General features: G+C 43.2%; 1 protein-coding gene across 2 annotated transcripts in view; it reads right to left on the reverse strand.

Moving 5' to 3' along the window:
• The window catches only part of kcna4 (potassium voltage-gated channel, shaker-related subfamily, member 4), a gene marked incomplete at its 5' end in the record, with an annotated part of 175,705 nt that extends 163,412 nt beyond the window's left edge, over positions 1–12,293 (reverse strand). The window contains 2 exons of one of the 2 annotated variants that reach the window (XM_084337716.1): positions 5,864–5,970; positions 9,119–12,293. In XM_084337716.1, the coding sequence (XP_084193842.1) occupies positions 10,296–12,293 (1,998 nt within the window). In that variant the 3' untranslated portion in view covers positions 5,864–5,970; positions 9,119–10,295. Of the gene's footprint in view, positions 1–5,863; positions 5,971–9,118 lie in introns of those variants that run through there. The other variant, XM_084337715.1, reaches the window with a different exon arrangement.
• Between the last annotated feature and the right edge of the window lie 6,729 nt (positions 12,294–19,022).

Consider the following 19,022-nt stretch of genomic DNA (forward strand, 5'->3'; position numbering starts at 1 on the left):
AAATATGAAATAGGTAGGTGTGCTGCCTAATTCAGACTGGATGCAAATCTTATTTGGTCAATCTGGATGGTCACTTAGCAGTAAAGGGAAGATCAGTAACCACCATCAGCAGCATCCATTTTTTTAAAGATGCAAAGCACCACATAGACCCACATTGAGTGCATGCTAAATATTCATGAAAAATGTCACGGTTCTATCAAGTTGGTCATTGCCAAGTAGACCATTTGCAACCAACTTCCTTCATATGCTACTATTGGTAGTTCTGTTTTGGCTATAGGCAAGGTTGATGAGTAGAAAACAAGTCACAGGTTCTCAAAAACATACATGTAGTGTTAAGGAGAGTTCTGATATTGATGTATTATATATATATATATATATAATGTTTTTTTTTTTTTTTTTAAATATGAGCACAGCTGATAAACACATAATAATAGATTGGATATTTACAGAACTAGTTATTACCAATAATAAACATGTCCACCAAAATGTGGTTGCAATAGTACAAAGCATTCATGAGATATGAAATAGTTTATACTATAAGCCCTGCCCACATCATTTGAGCTGTGAGGGTCAGCTATAGCAAAACTCTAGGGAATAACAAACATCTGAAAATGTTACTTTTTTTGGCTTGGTCCAGAGATGCTCTGCACCAAATCTGATGACAATTGCTCAAAATGTGTAGGAGGAGTAGCAAAAAAAACAGCTTTGTTTCATTCTAGGCATAGGCCTACTGGGTGTGGCTTACATGGATAGATTCAGACTAACAGAATCCAGAAAAAAACTATTCTGAGAGTTACAGTTCAAAAGTTACTGGCCAAATGTAACTTTTATTGTTATAGCGCCGCCATCTGGTCAAAAGGCACCATATTTGCCACTGCACTCCCCTGGGTTCTCAGCAATACACTCGCCAAGCATGAAGTCATCGGATGAACGGTTCTCGAGATATGAAAACTCATGCACACAGAGAAGCAGATTCCTTCCTTCATACTGTAGTTAGATATTCTACTCTGTAGAATCTGTATTCTACTCTGTATTCTACTCTTTATATAACTATTCTTTCAAATTTAAAAAAAATAGGCTCACAACAGGAATGACTATATATTCAAGTGGCTCATTGGCTGGGCCTGGGAATAATGTCTAACCAACAGACTTGTCTGAATTGTGCCATGACTCTTGCCATAAGCCACATTATGTAGGCACTTAGTATGGGGTGTCAAAAGAAATTGGCTTAGTGTCATACTAGTATGGGTTGGGAGGAGGGATTGCAGGTGTTGTGTTACCATGTTGCATTAATATTTGCTACAGTACAAGTATACAAACACTCAACACAACTAATTTCTGTCTGATGATACAGTGAAGACATTGAGCCACATTTACGGCCCCGTGCAGACTACACGGCTGTTGTCGGCGCGTTTTTTAGGGGTTCTCCAAAACGCAAACACAATTTAGCGTTTCAGCCGTATCCACCAAAAAACGCCAAAAAACGCATTTCTGTGTAAAAGGGACATGAAACGCATTCAAAAACGTATAAAAACGAGCACAAAAACACTGTGTGTAACCCCTGCCTTAGAGTCTCTCTTCAGAGGAGTGATGGAACAATGGATGCTGAGGAAGCCCACATGACAAGAGTTGAAAGGTTTACTGCATGTAACTGTGAGGACAGAATGGGAGAAGTCTGGTGGTACGATTTTGAGAAATGGTTGGTCTGGGAAACCATACAACTACAACTCATTGCCAGTCACTGCACTATAGAAATCAGTGCTCCATGCAGCAACAACAACAAGAAGGCTTGTGTAGATGTTGCTATAGCAATAGCATCAGTCTTAAATGTATAGTAAACCAGGAATGAGGGAGGCATGACACTCTCATATTCCTATAAACATTTTTCAATTATTTATTGTTAAAAAAACATGTAATTTTGGTTGGGCTGACCTTCATCAGACGAATATGCATAGAAAAAAGGATGTATTTAAGGGGTTGACCTGACCATAGAGAGGAGAACTCCCTTCCCTTCCACTGGACCACCATGGGAGAAAATATGAACGATAGTCAATGGTGACAGAAAAAAATCATTTTTTGATCCTGGTTGAATTGTGCCATGAATTACACAGGATGTTTGTCAATTTAAAAGTGTATAGTTGTCAGCTAGCATTAGCTAACTTGCTTGTAAATGAACTTTCTTGACATGCAAAATTATCTTTTAAATTGACAAATGTCATAATGTGTAATTTATGGCACAAATTATCTTTTAAATTGACAAACATCATTATGTGTAATTCATGGCACAAATTATCTTTTAAATTGACAAACATCATATGTGTAATTCATGGCACAACTGAAAACGGGATTAAAAATGTTTATCTCTCACCATTGACTACTGTACTTTTTTTTTTTTTAATAGGGTCCCGTGGTGGTTAGCAGCCTTTCTATAAGCACATGTAATGGTAATCAACATTATTCCTAAATCTATGTAATGCATCACTCTACACTGCCAACATCAGGTACCTATGGGGGGTGAACTATGTGTGTGTGTGTGTGTGTGTGTGTGTGTGTGTGTGTGTGTGTGTGTGTGTGTGTGTGTGTGTGTGTGTGTGTGTGTGTGTGTGTGTGTGTGTGTGTGTGTGTGTGTGTGCGTGTGCGTGTGTGTGTGTGTTACTTCTAAGCTCACATACACCCGTTGTAACTGCCATCGTTATTGCAGTTGTGACATAAGATGCACTGGACGCTTTTGGTAAACATGTGCCTCGTTACCACACTAAGATTGGCCTTTAAACAAGGCCTGAACAGCGGGTGAGTCTACAAACAACATCTGAACGTCTGCGACCCAAGCCCAACACCGGCTGGAGATGTTCGTGTAGACTTCGAGCAATACGTGCGACCAAATGACACATTGGCAGAAAAGAAACGTTTCCAGGAACAAGCTGACATACCTCTGGCAACACCGCAAATCAAAGGCAGTCGATATCATTTTGAATAACAGCTGTTTTCCCGAACCCCCCCACTGTTAGTGATACAGTCAATGTGTTGAAAAAACCCTCAGCTCGGAACTAGGCAGAATCTGCATATGGCTCGCTGATAACAAACTATCATTACACATGGGCAAAACAGAGTCCATTCTCTTCGGTTCAAATAACAAACTCAGCAAGACCGACGACTTCTCAGTTACAGTGGGTGACAATATTGTCACAAGGAAAGATGAAATTACCTACCTGGGTTCCATCCTAGAGGCTAATCTCTCCTGTGACAAAATGGCATCCAATGTAATAAAAAAAGTCAACCAACGAACTCGATTCTTGTACCGGATCTCCTCTCTGGTAAACAAGAATACCCTGAAGACTCTGGCAGGAGCACTCATTCAGGGGTACTACGACTATGCTTGCACCTCATGGTACCAAAGCACCTCAAAGGCGCTAAAAACAAAATTACAAACATCTCAAAACAAACTGGTCAGACTACTGCTTGACCTTACTCCTAGAACCCACCTCACCCCTGCCCACTTTGACAACCTAGGATGGCTTAGAGTAGACGACAGAGTACAGCAACTTGCAATGGGCCTGGTCTACAAGATACACTACACGACCAAGGTACCCATGTACATGTCAAAATACTTCCCAAAGGTCAGTGAATACCACGATCACAACACCAGAGGGAGCTCCACAAATCATGTTAAACCCAGATTCGGCTCAAATAAGGGACTAAACACGTTTCGCAATTATGCCACATCAATGTGGAACGCCCTACCCAAAGCTGTAAAGGAATGTGGATCACTACCCACTTTCAAAACCTCTCTCAAGGGACACCTACGGGAGACTGCAATTCAACACTGGCCCCTGTAAATATCCTAACCCAACCCCCTCCAATGTACAGTCATTTACCTAGTATGGTTTTGTCAATAGTCCAATGTACAATTTTGTTTGTTTGTACAGTGTCTCCTCCCCCCCCCCCCCTCAATGTACAGTTTTACTTGTTTATACAGTGTGCCCCCCCCCCCCCCCCCCCCCAACCACCTCCAATGTAAATTACCCAGTATGGTTGTCAATATCCCAATGTACCCAACCCCCCCCACCCAACCTCCTCCAATGTACAGTTTCTACGTCAAATGTATATACTCCCTTTTCTTGACTCCTTCTGTATCACAAACAGTACTGTATTTGCAAATCTGGTATGTCATAAATGTATAGATGTAGCAGTACTGACTATCTGTATGTCATGTATGTCATATATGTCCTGATGAATTGAAAATGGGGGACCCTGATGTAAACAAGACGAAAGTCTTTCTCTGGTCTGCATCCCCTTAACAATTGTGTGTATTGAGCTGTACTGTATTGTACCCATTCTGCAATCTGTTAATAAAGTTTTCAATCAATCAATCAATGTATAACTACTATAAAGCTAAATGTCAAACTGCACCAAGCGCTGCCACTCCCCTGGCCACGCCCCCATAGTACAATTTCATTGCCAAAATAGAGCCAGGCTATTTCCCAGATACCCATGATTTTACAACAGAGGAGGTGGATGCAGTTCTGACTTCTCTTCCCAATAACAAGGCTAGCGGATCTGATGGGGTCATCTATGAGACGTTGAGAGCTACCAGGCCCACATCAACACAGACACTTACACATATCTTCAATGCCTGCCTGATCAATGAGAAGGTGTCTGATTCGTGGAAAGGGGCCCTCATCCATAGAATACCAAAAAAGGAAAATGTCCCAGATGATCCTTCCACTTTGCGTGACATTTCACTATTGCCCACTATATATAAAGTCTTTATGAAGTGCCTACTCACCCGCATCTTACCCTGGCTGGTGGACACAGGGATTATCTCCCCCCATCAGAAAGCTTATATCAATAGACAGGGAATGAACGAACATGTGTTTTGCTTAAAAAACGGAATAGACTATTTCAAACATGAATCATCCAGATTCTACACAGTGTTTTTGGACTTTAGAGACGCAGTTGGTACACTCTCCCATGAGGTGATGTTAAAAGCATTAGAGGAAATACACCTGCCTCAGCCTTTTGTGAATATTGTATCCAGTGTATACCAAGGTTCATTTCTCCAAGTTATCTGTGGGCAGCAGCTCACAGAGCCGATTGCACTGAAGGTGGGAATAAAAACTGGCTGTCCCTGGAGTGTCGTGAACTTCATCCTAGCACTCAACCAGTGGATGAAGTGGATTTACCAGTGCGCTCCTCTGCATGTCCGATCCCCAAATCCTGTTCAAGGATACGCGGACGACGTGCAGGTGTCATCACGACAGGAAGATGTCATGCTGGCACGCACTGTTCCTCCAATGGTCAGTGCCTCAGTGGAGGCAACCGCTGGTATAAGGCCAAGAACGACAAGCCCCCCTCCTTTCTTGTAATGGGCTAACCCATCAAGGTGTATTTCCGTAATGAGACCTACCCATACCTTGGCCACAGGTTTAACATCACTGGAGAGTGGGGGGAGCAGGTCGAGGAGCTCACTACAGAGTTTCTCCATCGTCTACACCTGATTGACTTGTCCCCCCTCCCCGTCCTCATGAAGTTCTAGGCTGTGAGAGAGGTGGCTCTGGCTAAAATTCAACACCTTTTTGCCAATGTACACATCCCTCTCAAGGCACTGAGAGAAATGACAAACAAAACTGTTCAGCTGGTCAGAAAGTGGGTAGGCCTCAACACACACTCCACACGGGGCATGATCTTTCTCCCATGTGGAGTCCTCAATGTCGAGTGGACCTATATAGCCACCAGGCTAGCCCACCTGCTCCACATGTAATGATGATGTCGCCGTCAGAGAAATGGCCAGGGCCTCTCTCCTGCTGGATCTACGCAGAAGGAAGATCCCCCCTGGCCAGCACAGACCAGAATAACTTCCTCTGCTTCAGGAAGAAAGACTCTGGGAAACTGGACTCTCAGGCCAAGGGCTTCGGGGTCTGGTCTGACTCGCCAGATCTCAATGACCTCTGCAACCAGACTGGAGTTCAGCTGAAATGGACAAGACCCAACACACAGACTGAAGTCCCTGTCTCTGAAGAACTTATCACAGACCCCTGTGTGGTTGTGAAGGCCAACATCATTCACAACACCGCAGGAAGAGACTGTCGAACTGCACAGAGACTCTGCAAGGAGGGTTCTGCTTAGCATGAAGCAGTCTGAGATCAGGCAGCACTGGTGTGGACTCAGATTACAGGGAAAGCTAGCTTGTTTGGAGTTTGCTGACCACTCAGGCTGCGGTTACATTATAGCCAACACTATTTCGTTTCATTTCGCTTTTCAGAACGCTGTGTATTGGCAGGCAAGTTAGACGTTGTTTGTCTCGTGAGCACCGAGTGATGTATATACATGTAGTACAATACCAAAGCAGTAGGTGGCGATGTAGTCTCACACTCAGGGCTAGATCCACAAAGAATGGATTGCACGGAGCAAGTTGCACCCTTACTTACAATTCATTATGAATTGAAAATGGGGGACCCTGATGTAAACAAGACGAAAGTCTTTCTCTGGTCTGCATCCCCTTAACAATTGTGTGTATTGAGCCGTACTGTATTGTACCCATTCTGCAATCTGTTAATACAATTTTCATTCAATTAATCAATCTGCACGGTGATTGATTGAATGAAAATTGTATTAACAGATTGCAGAATGGGTACGGCTCAATACACACAATTGTTAAGGGAATGCAGACCAGAGAAAGACTTTCATCTTGTTTACATCAGGGTCCCCCCATTTTCAATTCATAATGAATTGTAAGTAAGGGTGCAACTTGCTCCGTGCAATCCATTCTTTGTGGATCTAGCCCACAGTGTTTAAGAACGCCACTGTTGGTGAGGATGTTTTTAAATGTACCATCAAAGCAAGACTGCAGGTATTACCCACTAAATACAATCTGTCGACATGGTATCCGCAAACTCACAGTCCATTCTGTTTAAACCATCAGGATTCACAACACCTAGAATCCATTGCACACATAACAAATGGATGTAATGCATACAAACACCTGTACATCGCTCGTCATGACCATATTGTGGACATTGTGTCTGATGTGGTACAGAACATATCACCATCTAGTGCAGCAATGTACAAACATGCTAGAGTGCAACCAGAGTGGTTTAGCCTTACCAACGATGTCTTTGCTAACATACCAAATACACCTGATGTTGTTTTTGTTGACACCAGCCACAGGGAGGTGCTGGTCATAGAAGTAGGCTGTACCTTTGATCTGTACATGGACCAGGCCTTCCGGGACAAGTATATCAAATACCAACCACTGCTCAATGTGATGGCCGACCTTGGGTATAGGTGTAGACTTGTATTCGGAAGTCTTGGCCATGTATACAAATGCTCCATGACCGGTCTGAGAATTGCTGCAATGTCTAAAAGAAAAGCCAAACAAATTGCCAAATATTGCTGTCTCAGCTATTATTGGCAGCTTAGCCACGTGGAGAAGGAGGTGCTAATATATGTGTACCCTTGAGTGTTCAGTGTTGCTTGGCCCCGATACATTTGATTCCCTGTTTATGTAATATAATTTGTGGAACCAAATAAAGTATTCAAATGTGTGTGTGGGGGGGGGGGGGGGGGGGGCTGTCTGCGGCAGGCTGATAGCAAATTAAATATTGAATGTGTTTAGGAGAATAAAGTGGGCGTAAAGAAGATTTTGATGGGTGGTTCACCTAAATAACGGTTGATGACCCTTTCTATGAAAGCCATATCTAAAAGATATTTTAATTGTGCATTCCTATACAGTTATAGTGCAGTCATAAATAATGCTTTATGAAAATGGCTATCGAGATAAATAATATATTTTGACGCATGGGGTGTGAGCATTCAATATATGAGTATTGTTCTTGTAATGTATTAAAGGGGAACTATTTTACTATTTCTTTCACTATTTGGGCACTTTTACACAATTCCTGTGAGTCTATGGAACACCTCTGTAATATATATTTTTTTTTTATTCATTGTTTTGTATTTCTAATCAAGTCCTCAAAAACAGCATTTTTCTACCTCAAGATCTCGAGCTGTTTTGAGCCTGGGCTCCTAAACCACTGCGCGTTCTGGTTCACCTGAACATTAACATGCAGCGGTGTCTTTATGACATCACATATAGGGCACATCTTCAAATGACTCAGTTCAGTGAGGGTGAATATTGTGAGAGGAGAATTGGAAGAATGCGCCAATATGAGAATTTTGAGACATAGATCATATTAATATAAGTTCACATAGCTAGGAAGCAATGCTAAACACTCAAAAAGGCCATTTATAAGATAGTTCCCCTTTAAGTGAAAGTGATGACAGCTCATAATGATATACAGATGTGTTATTTAGACTAGAGCACTGCTTACTGTGCTTTATGCACGCTATAGTTGCAGAGTGAAAGTGTTGTTTTGACCGAGGATCACTTGAGCACAACAATAGCGTCATTATAAAGGATTTTTCTTTTTTCTTTTACCCTTTTAATTGTGAAGAATTGTAAATGAATAAATTGTAATACAATTTTAATTTAAATGTATTAAAAAAGGGACTACTAAAATCTATTAAACAATATTGTCTGGCAAGCACAATGCATTTATGAGTGCCCACGTGTTCTGGGTTACTATAGGCCCAATAACAATAGCTAAACACATTGGACAGGAAAAAACAATGCTGATTTTAGAGATATTCTCACACAAATCCAAAAACCCTAAACCACTTTGCACACATTCATTTAGTTCAGTCATTTAGACAGTGCAATTTTAAGCTATTTTTCTGAACAGTGTGAGGTGATCTCCTTTCAGTAAAAACAAATAATTACTGCGTTGATAGAATGTATTTGCATTACTGTGACTTAAATTAGTAGGTTATTGGGACATTCTTGTATCTGCTGACGTGTGTCCGTAGTCCGTAGTGTATGGGATGCTCTGATACAAATCTGTTAATACTCTGGTATTGAGTGTTAAATAGTTAATCAAATGTGCGTCATTCTGTGACCCATTCAACACGCACATCCACGCACGCGGGCCTTTCCACCTCTCTCGTGAGCGCATGCTGCATCGTGTCATTGCCATTGGAAACGACACAATTGTGGGGGGTTTTCATGTCAACTGCTGTATAGGTGAAAAAACGCATAATATAGCCTTAGTAGGCGACATACCTTTATACATTGGAAGACACTCGCCGCTCTGGAGACCATTGGCATTGAGCTCTGGGATGTGTGCACGATATCCAACGATGAAGTTGTTTGCAACTCCCCAAGGAGTTTCGGTGACAGAGTCATTTTGCAATAGCTTTCCATCGTCGTCCATGTAAAGGGATACTGTCATTCGGAGGTGGTTTTAAAGGGACCAGGGAATTCGCCCGTATGGCATTGATCTACAAAACCTGGTATGGCAAGTCTTAGTCACTTCCCAAACCAACGGTAACTCGGATGATTCCTGTGCTTTGCTTTCATGGTTTGTCAACACAGGCTTTATTTTGGCCTTGTGGAAAATAATGTACATGTAGCCTATGTGTGGTAGAGGTACTTCTGGCTCTGCTTCACTTGCTGACTTAGCTTACTGAATATTGTTGACTAATCGTGTCGTCAATGTTACGTTGAAACAAAAATAAATGAATATACATTTTCTTCTATTAATCAGATTCCTTTACCAGAACCTATTTTTGTATTGACAGTGTGAAGAGGTGTATATGTAAATATGCTTTATCCTATTTTTGTAGTTCAGCAAGTAAAAACAAAGAAACAAATGAACATTCTTCAGCTAAGTGGTCTGAGGACGACTAAATTGTTGCCATTTTCATGGCCTACAGTTTCTGTCTCTCACTATAAAACGTCAGTCTGTCAGACCCGAGCCAATTTTACACTAGTGCAAATTAATTTGACTTTATTGCATAACAGCAAAACGACCACTCCCTTTCAATTATTGACAAATGAAACTCATAAAGTGCGAATGCATTATAGACTGTCTTCTCTGCGTTCTAGATTTTCTGTGGTATAGATTTGGAAGCCCACGTCAGACTAACTGCCCATGCACCAGGCAAACATTGCCATAATTGTCGTGCGTAAAACTGATTTGGGCAATTGCATTTTCCCTTAGCGATTTGCTCTAAGCAGCCACATGGCAAAATTAAACATTTTAACTTCCCAATTGATGTGCTATCTCTCGTCCCCTCCCTTCCTGTCTCTCTCTCTCTCTCCCTCTCACTGTGTGCGTGTGTGTGTGTGCGTGTGTGTGTGCGTGTGTGTTGACGCGTGCGTAAAACTTGTATAGGGTGTGACCACCTGCTGTTAATCGGTTGAGGGCTTCTTTTTAAAGTGTTCTCCTTTTTTGTAATCACACATCAGTCTGAAGGGCTTTCGAGTTACTGTTTCTCCTGCTTATGTCTGTGCCGTTCCCCTTACTGGGGCTCTTGTCCAACCCACAAAGTGATTCAGTGACCCCTTCCTCCATTTCCATATACTCCGCTTTGTCCCCTAGCGAGGAGCCAGAGGGCGAGCCTTTGAATTTCTTCAGAAAGTCCGGGAAATAGGGGCAGCCCGGAGGCATGCTCTCAACAACCGGTGTCTGGTCTTCATTATCTGTCTCTCTGTGGTAGAAGTAATTGAAGTTGGACACAATAACGGGAACTGGAAGAGCTATGGTTAACACACCGGCAATGGCACAGAGCGAGCCCACGATCTTACCGCCGACAGTTATTGGTTTCATGTCTCCGTAGCCCACCGTCGTCATGGTGACCACAGCCCACCAGAACGCATCGGGGATACTCGTGAATTGAGAGGTGGGCTCGTCTGCCTCTGCGAAGTACACTGCACTTGAAAACAAAATGACACCGATGACCAGGAAGAATATCAGGAGCGCCAGTTCCCTCATGCTCGCGCGGAGGGTATGGCCGAGGATCTGCAGTCCTTTGGAGTGCCTGGAGAGTTTGAATATGCGAAAGACCCTGACGAGACGGATTATTCTCAGAATAGCAAAACTCATCGCCTGCTGCCCGTTATCCTGGTGTTCAGCTAGGTCTGTGCCGAGAGTTATGAAATAAGGCAAAATGGATACAATGTCTATAGTGTTCATAATGTTTTTGAAGAAAGCAGTTTTGCTTGGACATGCAAAGAAGCGGACTGTAATCTCGAACGAGAACCAAATGATGCACACCGTTTCCACAACGAAAAACGGGTCGTTGAAAGGAGTAAATCCATTGTCAGGTTGGGTAGCATTGTTTCGTGGCTGTAGGTATTCTTTTTCATCCCTGAACTCTGGCAACGTTTCCAAGCAGAAAATCACGATGGATATGACTATAACCAACACGGACACGACTGCTATTCCTCTCGCGGGGCTCGAGCTCTCTGGGTACTCAAAAAGAAGCCAAATTTGGCGCTTGAACTCGTCCTCCGGTAGGGGTTTTTCCTCCTCTTTGACAAAGCCCTCATCCTCCCGAAACTTCAGTATTGCCTCCTCCCCAAGTTCATAGAACTTCACTTCTTCAGAGAAGATGTCAAAGGGTACATTGGCGGGTCTCTTCAAGCGCCCCCCTGACTGGTAATAATAAAGAATGGCGTCGAAGCTCGGTCGGTTCCTGTCAAAAAAATATTCGTTCCTTAGTGGGTCGAAGTACCTGATTCGTTTGTCCGGGTCTCCTAAGAGAGTGTCAGGGAACTGCATTAGAGTCTTCAGCTGGGTTTCAAACTTCAGACCAGACACGTTGATTACAACTCTTTCGCAGCACCCATACTCACTGTAAACATTGCCATACCCTGACTGGGGACGTATGTCTGTGAGTGAGACAGTTTCTTCTTCGCCATCCATATTACAGAGAAAACTCGATCTTTTGCTTCCCCCGTCCTCCTCTTCTGCACCATCAGCCTCTTCTTCCTCTATCATATCTTCCTCAGATCCGAGAAGGGCCAACTCCGAGTGGCGCAGGTCTCCACCGAGAGACTGTCGACTCCGTCTCCAGCGTCCTACACCGCGTTGCTTTTTGCGCTCTCTGAGAACGTGCTGTTCGGACTCGTATTGGTGCTGCTGCTGTGGCGGCTGTGAGGAGGAGGAGGAGGAGGAGGAGGAGGAGGAGGGGCGCGAGGCGGTGCCGCCGCTACTGTTGTTGGCATTTGATGAGGAGGCGGCGGTGCGAGACGGATGCTGCTGGTTGTTAAGGAGATGGCTGTTGGAGGAGGACCCCCCTCCGGGCCCTCCCTCTCCCTCTCCGCCAGATACACCTTCAGCAGCCGCAGCCGCTCGCTCCCTCTCGCGTGCGCTAGTTTGGGCATACCCGCCACAAGGCAGGTGACTGTTGCACCCGCCGTCCGCACCGGCACCTACCACAGCAAACTCCATTTTGACGAATGAGTAATTCGGTCCCTAGACGTTATAACCTTCCAGGGCGATGCGCGTCTTCTAGAGCCAGGTAGAAAGTTGCTACTCGGGGAGCGCGGGGAGCTGGCTATTGGACATTGACAGGTTTGATCAGTCAACAGGTGTGAGGTCAATACATTTCAAGATGAGCGAGTTGTAGTCCGTTACTTGCATGATAGGAGATATATTATGAAATATATCTTGTAGTTTACGTGCAGGCCTCCAATGTTTTATGACATCATAATAATCACAATCAAAATTGGAGGGTTGGTAGCATATGAGGCAAACCTTCTCTGTGTCCAATTTATACTGTTCTTCATTTTGCTCAGCTTCAGATCACCAAGTTATTTGTCTAATTAATCAGTTTCTTCTGTGCCCATCAGGTGGTTAATTTCTCCACTATGGCTTGCAGCCAAATGCGTTTTTTTGCTTCTCTGTGGTCACTCCTGGTTGCCATTTTAGGTGATGAGAAAATGTAACATTTTATCTCATGCACCTCCAGTGAATCACTTTATTCTTTTGATGTGTTCAGGAGCTGCAAGAGAGAAAGCAGTAGCTCGGTTAGACACACAACATGATGTGTTCACATTAATGCCCTTTTTTTGGCGACGGAATATAGTGCACTTGTGGTAGTACGCATCTATCGAATTGTAAATAAATACGACCAAACCGCAGTTTAGATAATATTATTACAATTATTATTATTATTATTATTATTATTATTATTATTATTATTATTATTATTATTATTATTATTATTATTATTATTATTATTATTATTATTATTATGCTATTCATATTATTAAAGGAACATCAAAGTAATAGGAGACAATACATGGCAGACAATACATGCACAAACATGTATAGCATACATTACGCACGAATTTCCCTATGCTCTATTCATAAAATATCCTACCTTCATTCTGGCATTCTACTTACATCTGAAAAGGGCCAAATGAAATCGTTTCAGCTCCCTACAAAAATGCGCTGGAGGTAGGTGAGGATGCAATTCTTTGCTTTGCCCAAATTCCAGTCTTGTTTTGGGAATATTAAAATCCCTCGTCGTAACCAACCAGCGAACATATCAACTATACATCAGTGCCCTGACGCACTCGAGGGATGACACTTTTGGCCGCGTCCCTCCCGACGTTGTCTTGTCTCAATTCAACAGGATCTCTACTATCACCATGCCCTTACCGCAAAAAGATGCACCGCTGCATCGATTCTTGCACTGGCAGCAACAAAAAGCAGGTGTGCAGCGAGTTGGTATCATCAACAGCTCCGCCGAGTCACATAAGCTGCGACGATTAATAAAAGTTTATGCTCACATGTCAAATAGCCCATGGTAAATCTGAGCATCACACACATCTGTCTGCCCCTGTCGTTGCCCCTACCCACTCCTGTATTTCTCCCATTGTGCGCGATGAAGAACCTGGCGAGACCAAGTCGAGCATGTACCGCAGCGCAGGCGGTGCTCGATCATCCCCCAGTGGATACAGCTGGTCACTACGCACCGTGCTGCAGTCTCCGATACTCAAACCAGAGAAGGTATCGTCGGTTTTGCCCTACGTGATGCAACTTCGATTTGGCCGTCCCTACAACAGCCATTGGATAAGAAAACGCAGCCTATTTGTGTTTCAGTGAGTAGTAGAGAAACTCGCAAAACCCATGGGTGAAGCCCATTTAATGACAAAGCACTTATGCCTAAATATGACTAAATTGTCTTGAAAGGATAGGTCCTATAAATACTTCAATTTGATCAAGGTGATGCTGTAAACTATTGTGCAAAACTAAGTAGCAAGTCTATTTGAGTGAAACATCTGATTAAAATGTAGAGAATTAAGTATTCACATAGTATGAAATAATACAATATATATAACATCAAAATCAGGGGGTTAAAGGAATATGTTGCTGACTATGCTAAATGTAACTTGCTAAATGTTTAAAGTACACTATTGACTATAGCACATTCTATCTCTCTCTTTCTCTCTTTCACTATTTACACTCAAAACATTAGCAAATGTCTAGTCTCCACAACACAGACCCCACCTCCTTGCACTTTAGTAGCAACCAACTCTGTAAGCACCAGGGGGAGTTGTGATGTCAATAATAATAAGGGGGGATAGAGTGTGCAAAGGAGAGAGGCTGCATTAAACACTCAAACTGCAGTGAATGTAATAGATCAGGGCTGGTTGGGGTGGTGCAGGTTACAGGCCCATGTTCGTCCTCCATATGGTTCCACGTTCCAGGTTACATGGAAGGCCATATGATACTGTTCTATTTGATGCACTTCAATTGAGTTTGAGGAGTGATTTTAAGACAACTTGCTTTAATGACAAATTTAATCACTGGGGATCTTGATAGTCTATACTACTCAACCTGAAAATTTCTTATGCTTAAAAGCGATTTAAAATGCAAGTCATGTGTGTGTGTGTGTGTGTGTGTGTGTGTGTGTGTGTGTGTGTCTGCCCCTACGGACATTCTACCCTATGCCCTCGTCCATGGAACATGGCATAGTCTCTGCCCCTCCCCCAACACTTTGGATCTTTTGCTGAGGCAAATTCTGGGGGAACAGTGTAGTATGTAGAGAATAAACTATTACTATAATTACACCACACTTTAGTTATATATTTTTTTCATATACTGTTGAGCTGCACCCCTTTTCCTGTTGCTCGTTTTTTGTTGCCCATATGAATAAATGGACCAACTCAATGCAAAGTTGTGTGTCGCTGCTAATAACTCCTCCTACAAGAGTTGTTTTACAGGCCTGGATTGAAAGGGTTAATATTAATTTCACATCACCCCTTGGATGAAAAAACATTAGAGAATGTAAATTTGGGAGCGGTCAGGTGGCGTAGCGGAGATTGCGCTCGTCACCAACGCAGGAGACGCAGGGTTCAAGCCCAGCTCTCGGCGTTGCTACCAGCTTGGCTGGCCGTTCATACTAATACAATTGGCAGTATTAGGGGGTGGGAAAGCTGGCGGGTGGGAATCTGGCGTTGTGGACAGCGACGCCTACAGGTCAGGTCTCGGCGCTTGCTAAGCGGGGCAGGACGTCGTGGAGATAGTGTGCCCTCCCACGCGTTACACTCCACCAATGAGAGTCCTCGCTGCCAAGTGGAAAGAGCGTCACTGGCTTGACGGCGCACGTCTCAGAGGAAGCGTGCGTTCGACATCAGGACACCCTTGTACCGACTCGTGGGAGAACATGCGTACAACAACCAGGTAGGGGAGAGGGGGAATTGGCACAACGACTAAATTGGAACGGGGAGAAAATCAGAGAAAAATAGGAGGAAGAGAAGGTTAAAAAAAATGTAAATTTGATACATTTAATTTATCTTCAGCATGCAATATAGACTTTTCAGGCATGAAGGGGTTAATATCTGAAAATGTCCAAGGGATATCACAGAGCACCATCCTGTATCTTGAAGAGGTTCCCCCAAGCTCCAAGAAACAGCAAAGAAAAAAATTGCAACCGACAAAACAAGGTTAAACCCCATAGCTCCCGGACTATAGGAGAGAAAAGGTTAATTTTATATTGTATTTCAGCAGCGGCTTGTGTTTTAACCCCACCGGTCCTTGTCGAGACTCTTTCTGTTGATCCCTTCGAAAACACAATGTGAACTTGTAATAATTAGTTAGGATGAGTTTTGACTTAACCATCAGAAACCACGGCAGTTTGTTATAGAGCTTTTATATGTAATGCATATAAAGCTTGTAATTAGAACTAATGCTAATGCTACCTAATTCAAATGAAAATGGTCCTGATTTGATCTGCAATTCCATCTGCAGGTGGCTATATGACTTTCTGACAGGCTGACTCCAGACAGTAAGAGTTGGAAACAGCTACTCATCTACCACAGTTCTGAATACCGGTGCTCCACAAGGTTGTTGTCTCAGTCCCTTACTTACTTTACAGTCTGTACACATATGACTGTGTGGCCAAACATCATACCAACAGCATTGTGAAATTTGCAGACGATACCACAGTAATTTGGCTTATTACAAACAATGATGAGTTTGCATATTATAGGGATGAGGTGAAGGACCTGTCCATATGGTGTCACAACAACAATCTGTCCCTAAATGTTGAGAAAACAAATGAGCTCATCATTGATTTTAGGAAAAACAAAACTGCTCAGTCAGCTGTTTTCAGAAATAACACTCCTGTTGAAATTGTAAATAGCTCTTGGGCATCCAGATCTCAGACTCTCTCTCCTGGTCACTGAACATCAGTTGTGTCATTTAAAAGGCACAACAGAGACTGTATTTTCTGAGGTGTCTCAAGAAGCATGGTATGTCAACAAAAACCCTCATCAATTTCTACCGGTCCACAATAGGAAGCATCTTAACAGGATGCATACTGGTGGCAACACCACCGCTCAGGATCATAAACACCTGACGAGCATAGTGAGAACAGCATCTAAAATCATAGGATCACCATTACCATGGTTACAGGTAATCTACACTACCTGCCGCAGGAAGAAAGCACTCTGTATTATGAAGGACACCCAGCACACTACCTTTTCTCTTATCTCCCCTCAGGGAAGCGTCTACAGAGCATCAGAGCTCGGACCTCCCCCACCTCAGAGATCGTTTTTACCCCCAGGCGGTCAGAATACTGAACAGTAGCGCTTAAATGATTGTAGAAGCTGTGGATTTTTTTATTTATTATTCATCTGTGCTTTTATTGTATGTTATTATTGTTCTTTTAATAATTTTTACATGTTTTATTATTTTATTAGATGCTGCTATTGTTTTTATTGTATGTTGATTTTCAGGTTAGCTTATGTTATTATTTATAGGTTTTTAAAGGCTGAGAGAGTGCCAGGGCAAAGTGCATCTCATTGCATTGACTGTACAATGTACTTTTAATGTACTGTAGCTAAGGGGCTACACGACCCTGACTGTATTTAAAGGATAGGTTAAACCACTACTAGAATATTAATTAGCCAGACATTAAATGTACACAAAATGGCGGACACTCTATTAACTGAGAGGGGACAGTGATACAAAGTTAAATAATCACTTTAATGTTAATAGCAAACATACATATTATATATAGCGCAGATCTCCTGTTACTAATAGAATGTCAATGCAATAATGTCAGAGGTAAGTATAGTCCTAAACAGGGCCGCCTCAGGGGGTGTGCGAGCAGTGCGGTCGCACAGGGCCTCGCGGGAAGGGGGGCCTCGCAAAATAATTTTTTTTTTTTTTTTTTTTTTTTTTTTTATATTTTTTTTTTGCGAGGCCCCCCTTCCCGCGAGGCCCTTTTTCATCACATACATAAAACCTAGTTTTGCTTATATGCTTATATATTTCACATTAGACACGTTTGTAGAATGTGTCTGACTTGTTCCTGGGTCTGCACCTGGGTCACTATTGGAGCTCTGGTGCTCTGCAGCAGGCATTGGTTTCAACGAAGGGAGTGGTTACTTACATCATAGTATGCCGCCGGAAACTTAAACGAAGAAGAAGAAGAAGAAGAGTCAGCTGCGTTTGAATATTTCGCGCGTGCAGCTTTTGACTATTATGCTTAGTTATGCCAGCCAAGGTCGGTCATTATCAGTCGGTCAGTCACCAAGGAACGTTGACGAAAGGCGGGACAAATGGCCGGAGCCTTGTCATGATGCAGTCGGGATATAGGCCATGGCCCATGATGATGTCGGCTAGTAGCTAGCTTAGCTAAAGGCTATCTAGCGTTAGCTAACCTGCAGCCAAGGATGAAGAGGATAGATGAACTTCGTCAACTCCACGCGGTTGTCTCCATCCTCTTGGACGTTTGGTGAGTTTTTAACCTATTCTATTAACTCTATTCTATTCCCGCCGTGGACATCGCTCTCTCTCTCTCTCTCTCTCACTCTCTGGAGCTAAACTGGCCGACTAGCTAATAGTACTACTAGTAGCTAACGTGTGTGCCTGGTGTCAGCACCTGGCTGTATGTAGCCGCATAGCTTGCTTCTGCGTTAGCTAATGGTTAGCGATAGCCTGGTTGAGCTAACTGTTAGCCAGTTAGCTGTTTAGCTTCGACGTTAACTGCCGGCTGCGCTCGGCTGGGAACGTTCGTTTGATGCTATCAGTTAGCCTTGAGTTAGCTGTTAGCTTGTGCTACGACCATTGACATTAGCCGTGAGAATAGCAGGGGGTTCTGGCACTCTGACTACGACATCATCTTTGACAGAAGATGTAGTCGGGCCTGCACCATGACAAGGCTCTGGCAGCAGCTTATTTTTGTCCCGACAGCGAGAGGCCTTTCGTCAACGTGGAGACCTGTGTTACGGCCTTTCGCCCTGCGTTCCTTGGTGCAGGTAAGATTAATGAAAATGTCATGACATTACCCCACTCTTCCTTCCTTCCCCTCCCGAATGTTTTGTTAATAACGATGTTTTTTTCCAGGCAAAACATATGCTACTTCACAACATTTGGAGATACGACATGTGCTGTGTGTGAATGTCTTGGTCGTTTGTGTAGCTTGGGTAGCGTTGGGCCGTTGGCCAAAGCTGTGTGTGGCCTGGTGTCACAGTACCTGGCTAGCCTATTTAGCTGATGTCGGCCATTGGCTCCTTGCTGCTTTGGTTTCTCTGGTATAGACCCTCTTCTCTTTGGATTTAAGTGTTGATCTTTGTCCTTTTGGATCTCTCATACATGCTCTCTCTCTAACACACACACATGCTCTCTCTCTCTCTCTCTCTCTCTCTCATACATGCTCTC

The sequence above is a fragment of the Notolepis coatsorum genome (genome assembly GCF_963971535.1).
Source record: "Notolepis coatsorum genome assembly, chromosome: 20".
NCBI lineage: Eukaryota > Metazoa > Chordata > Actinopteri > Aulopiformes > Paralepididae > Notolepis > Notolepis coatsorum.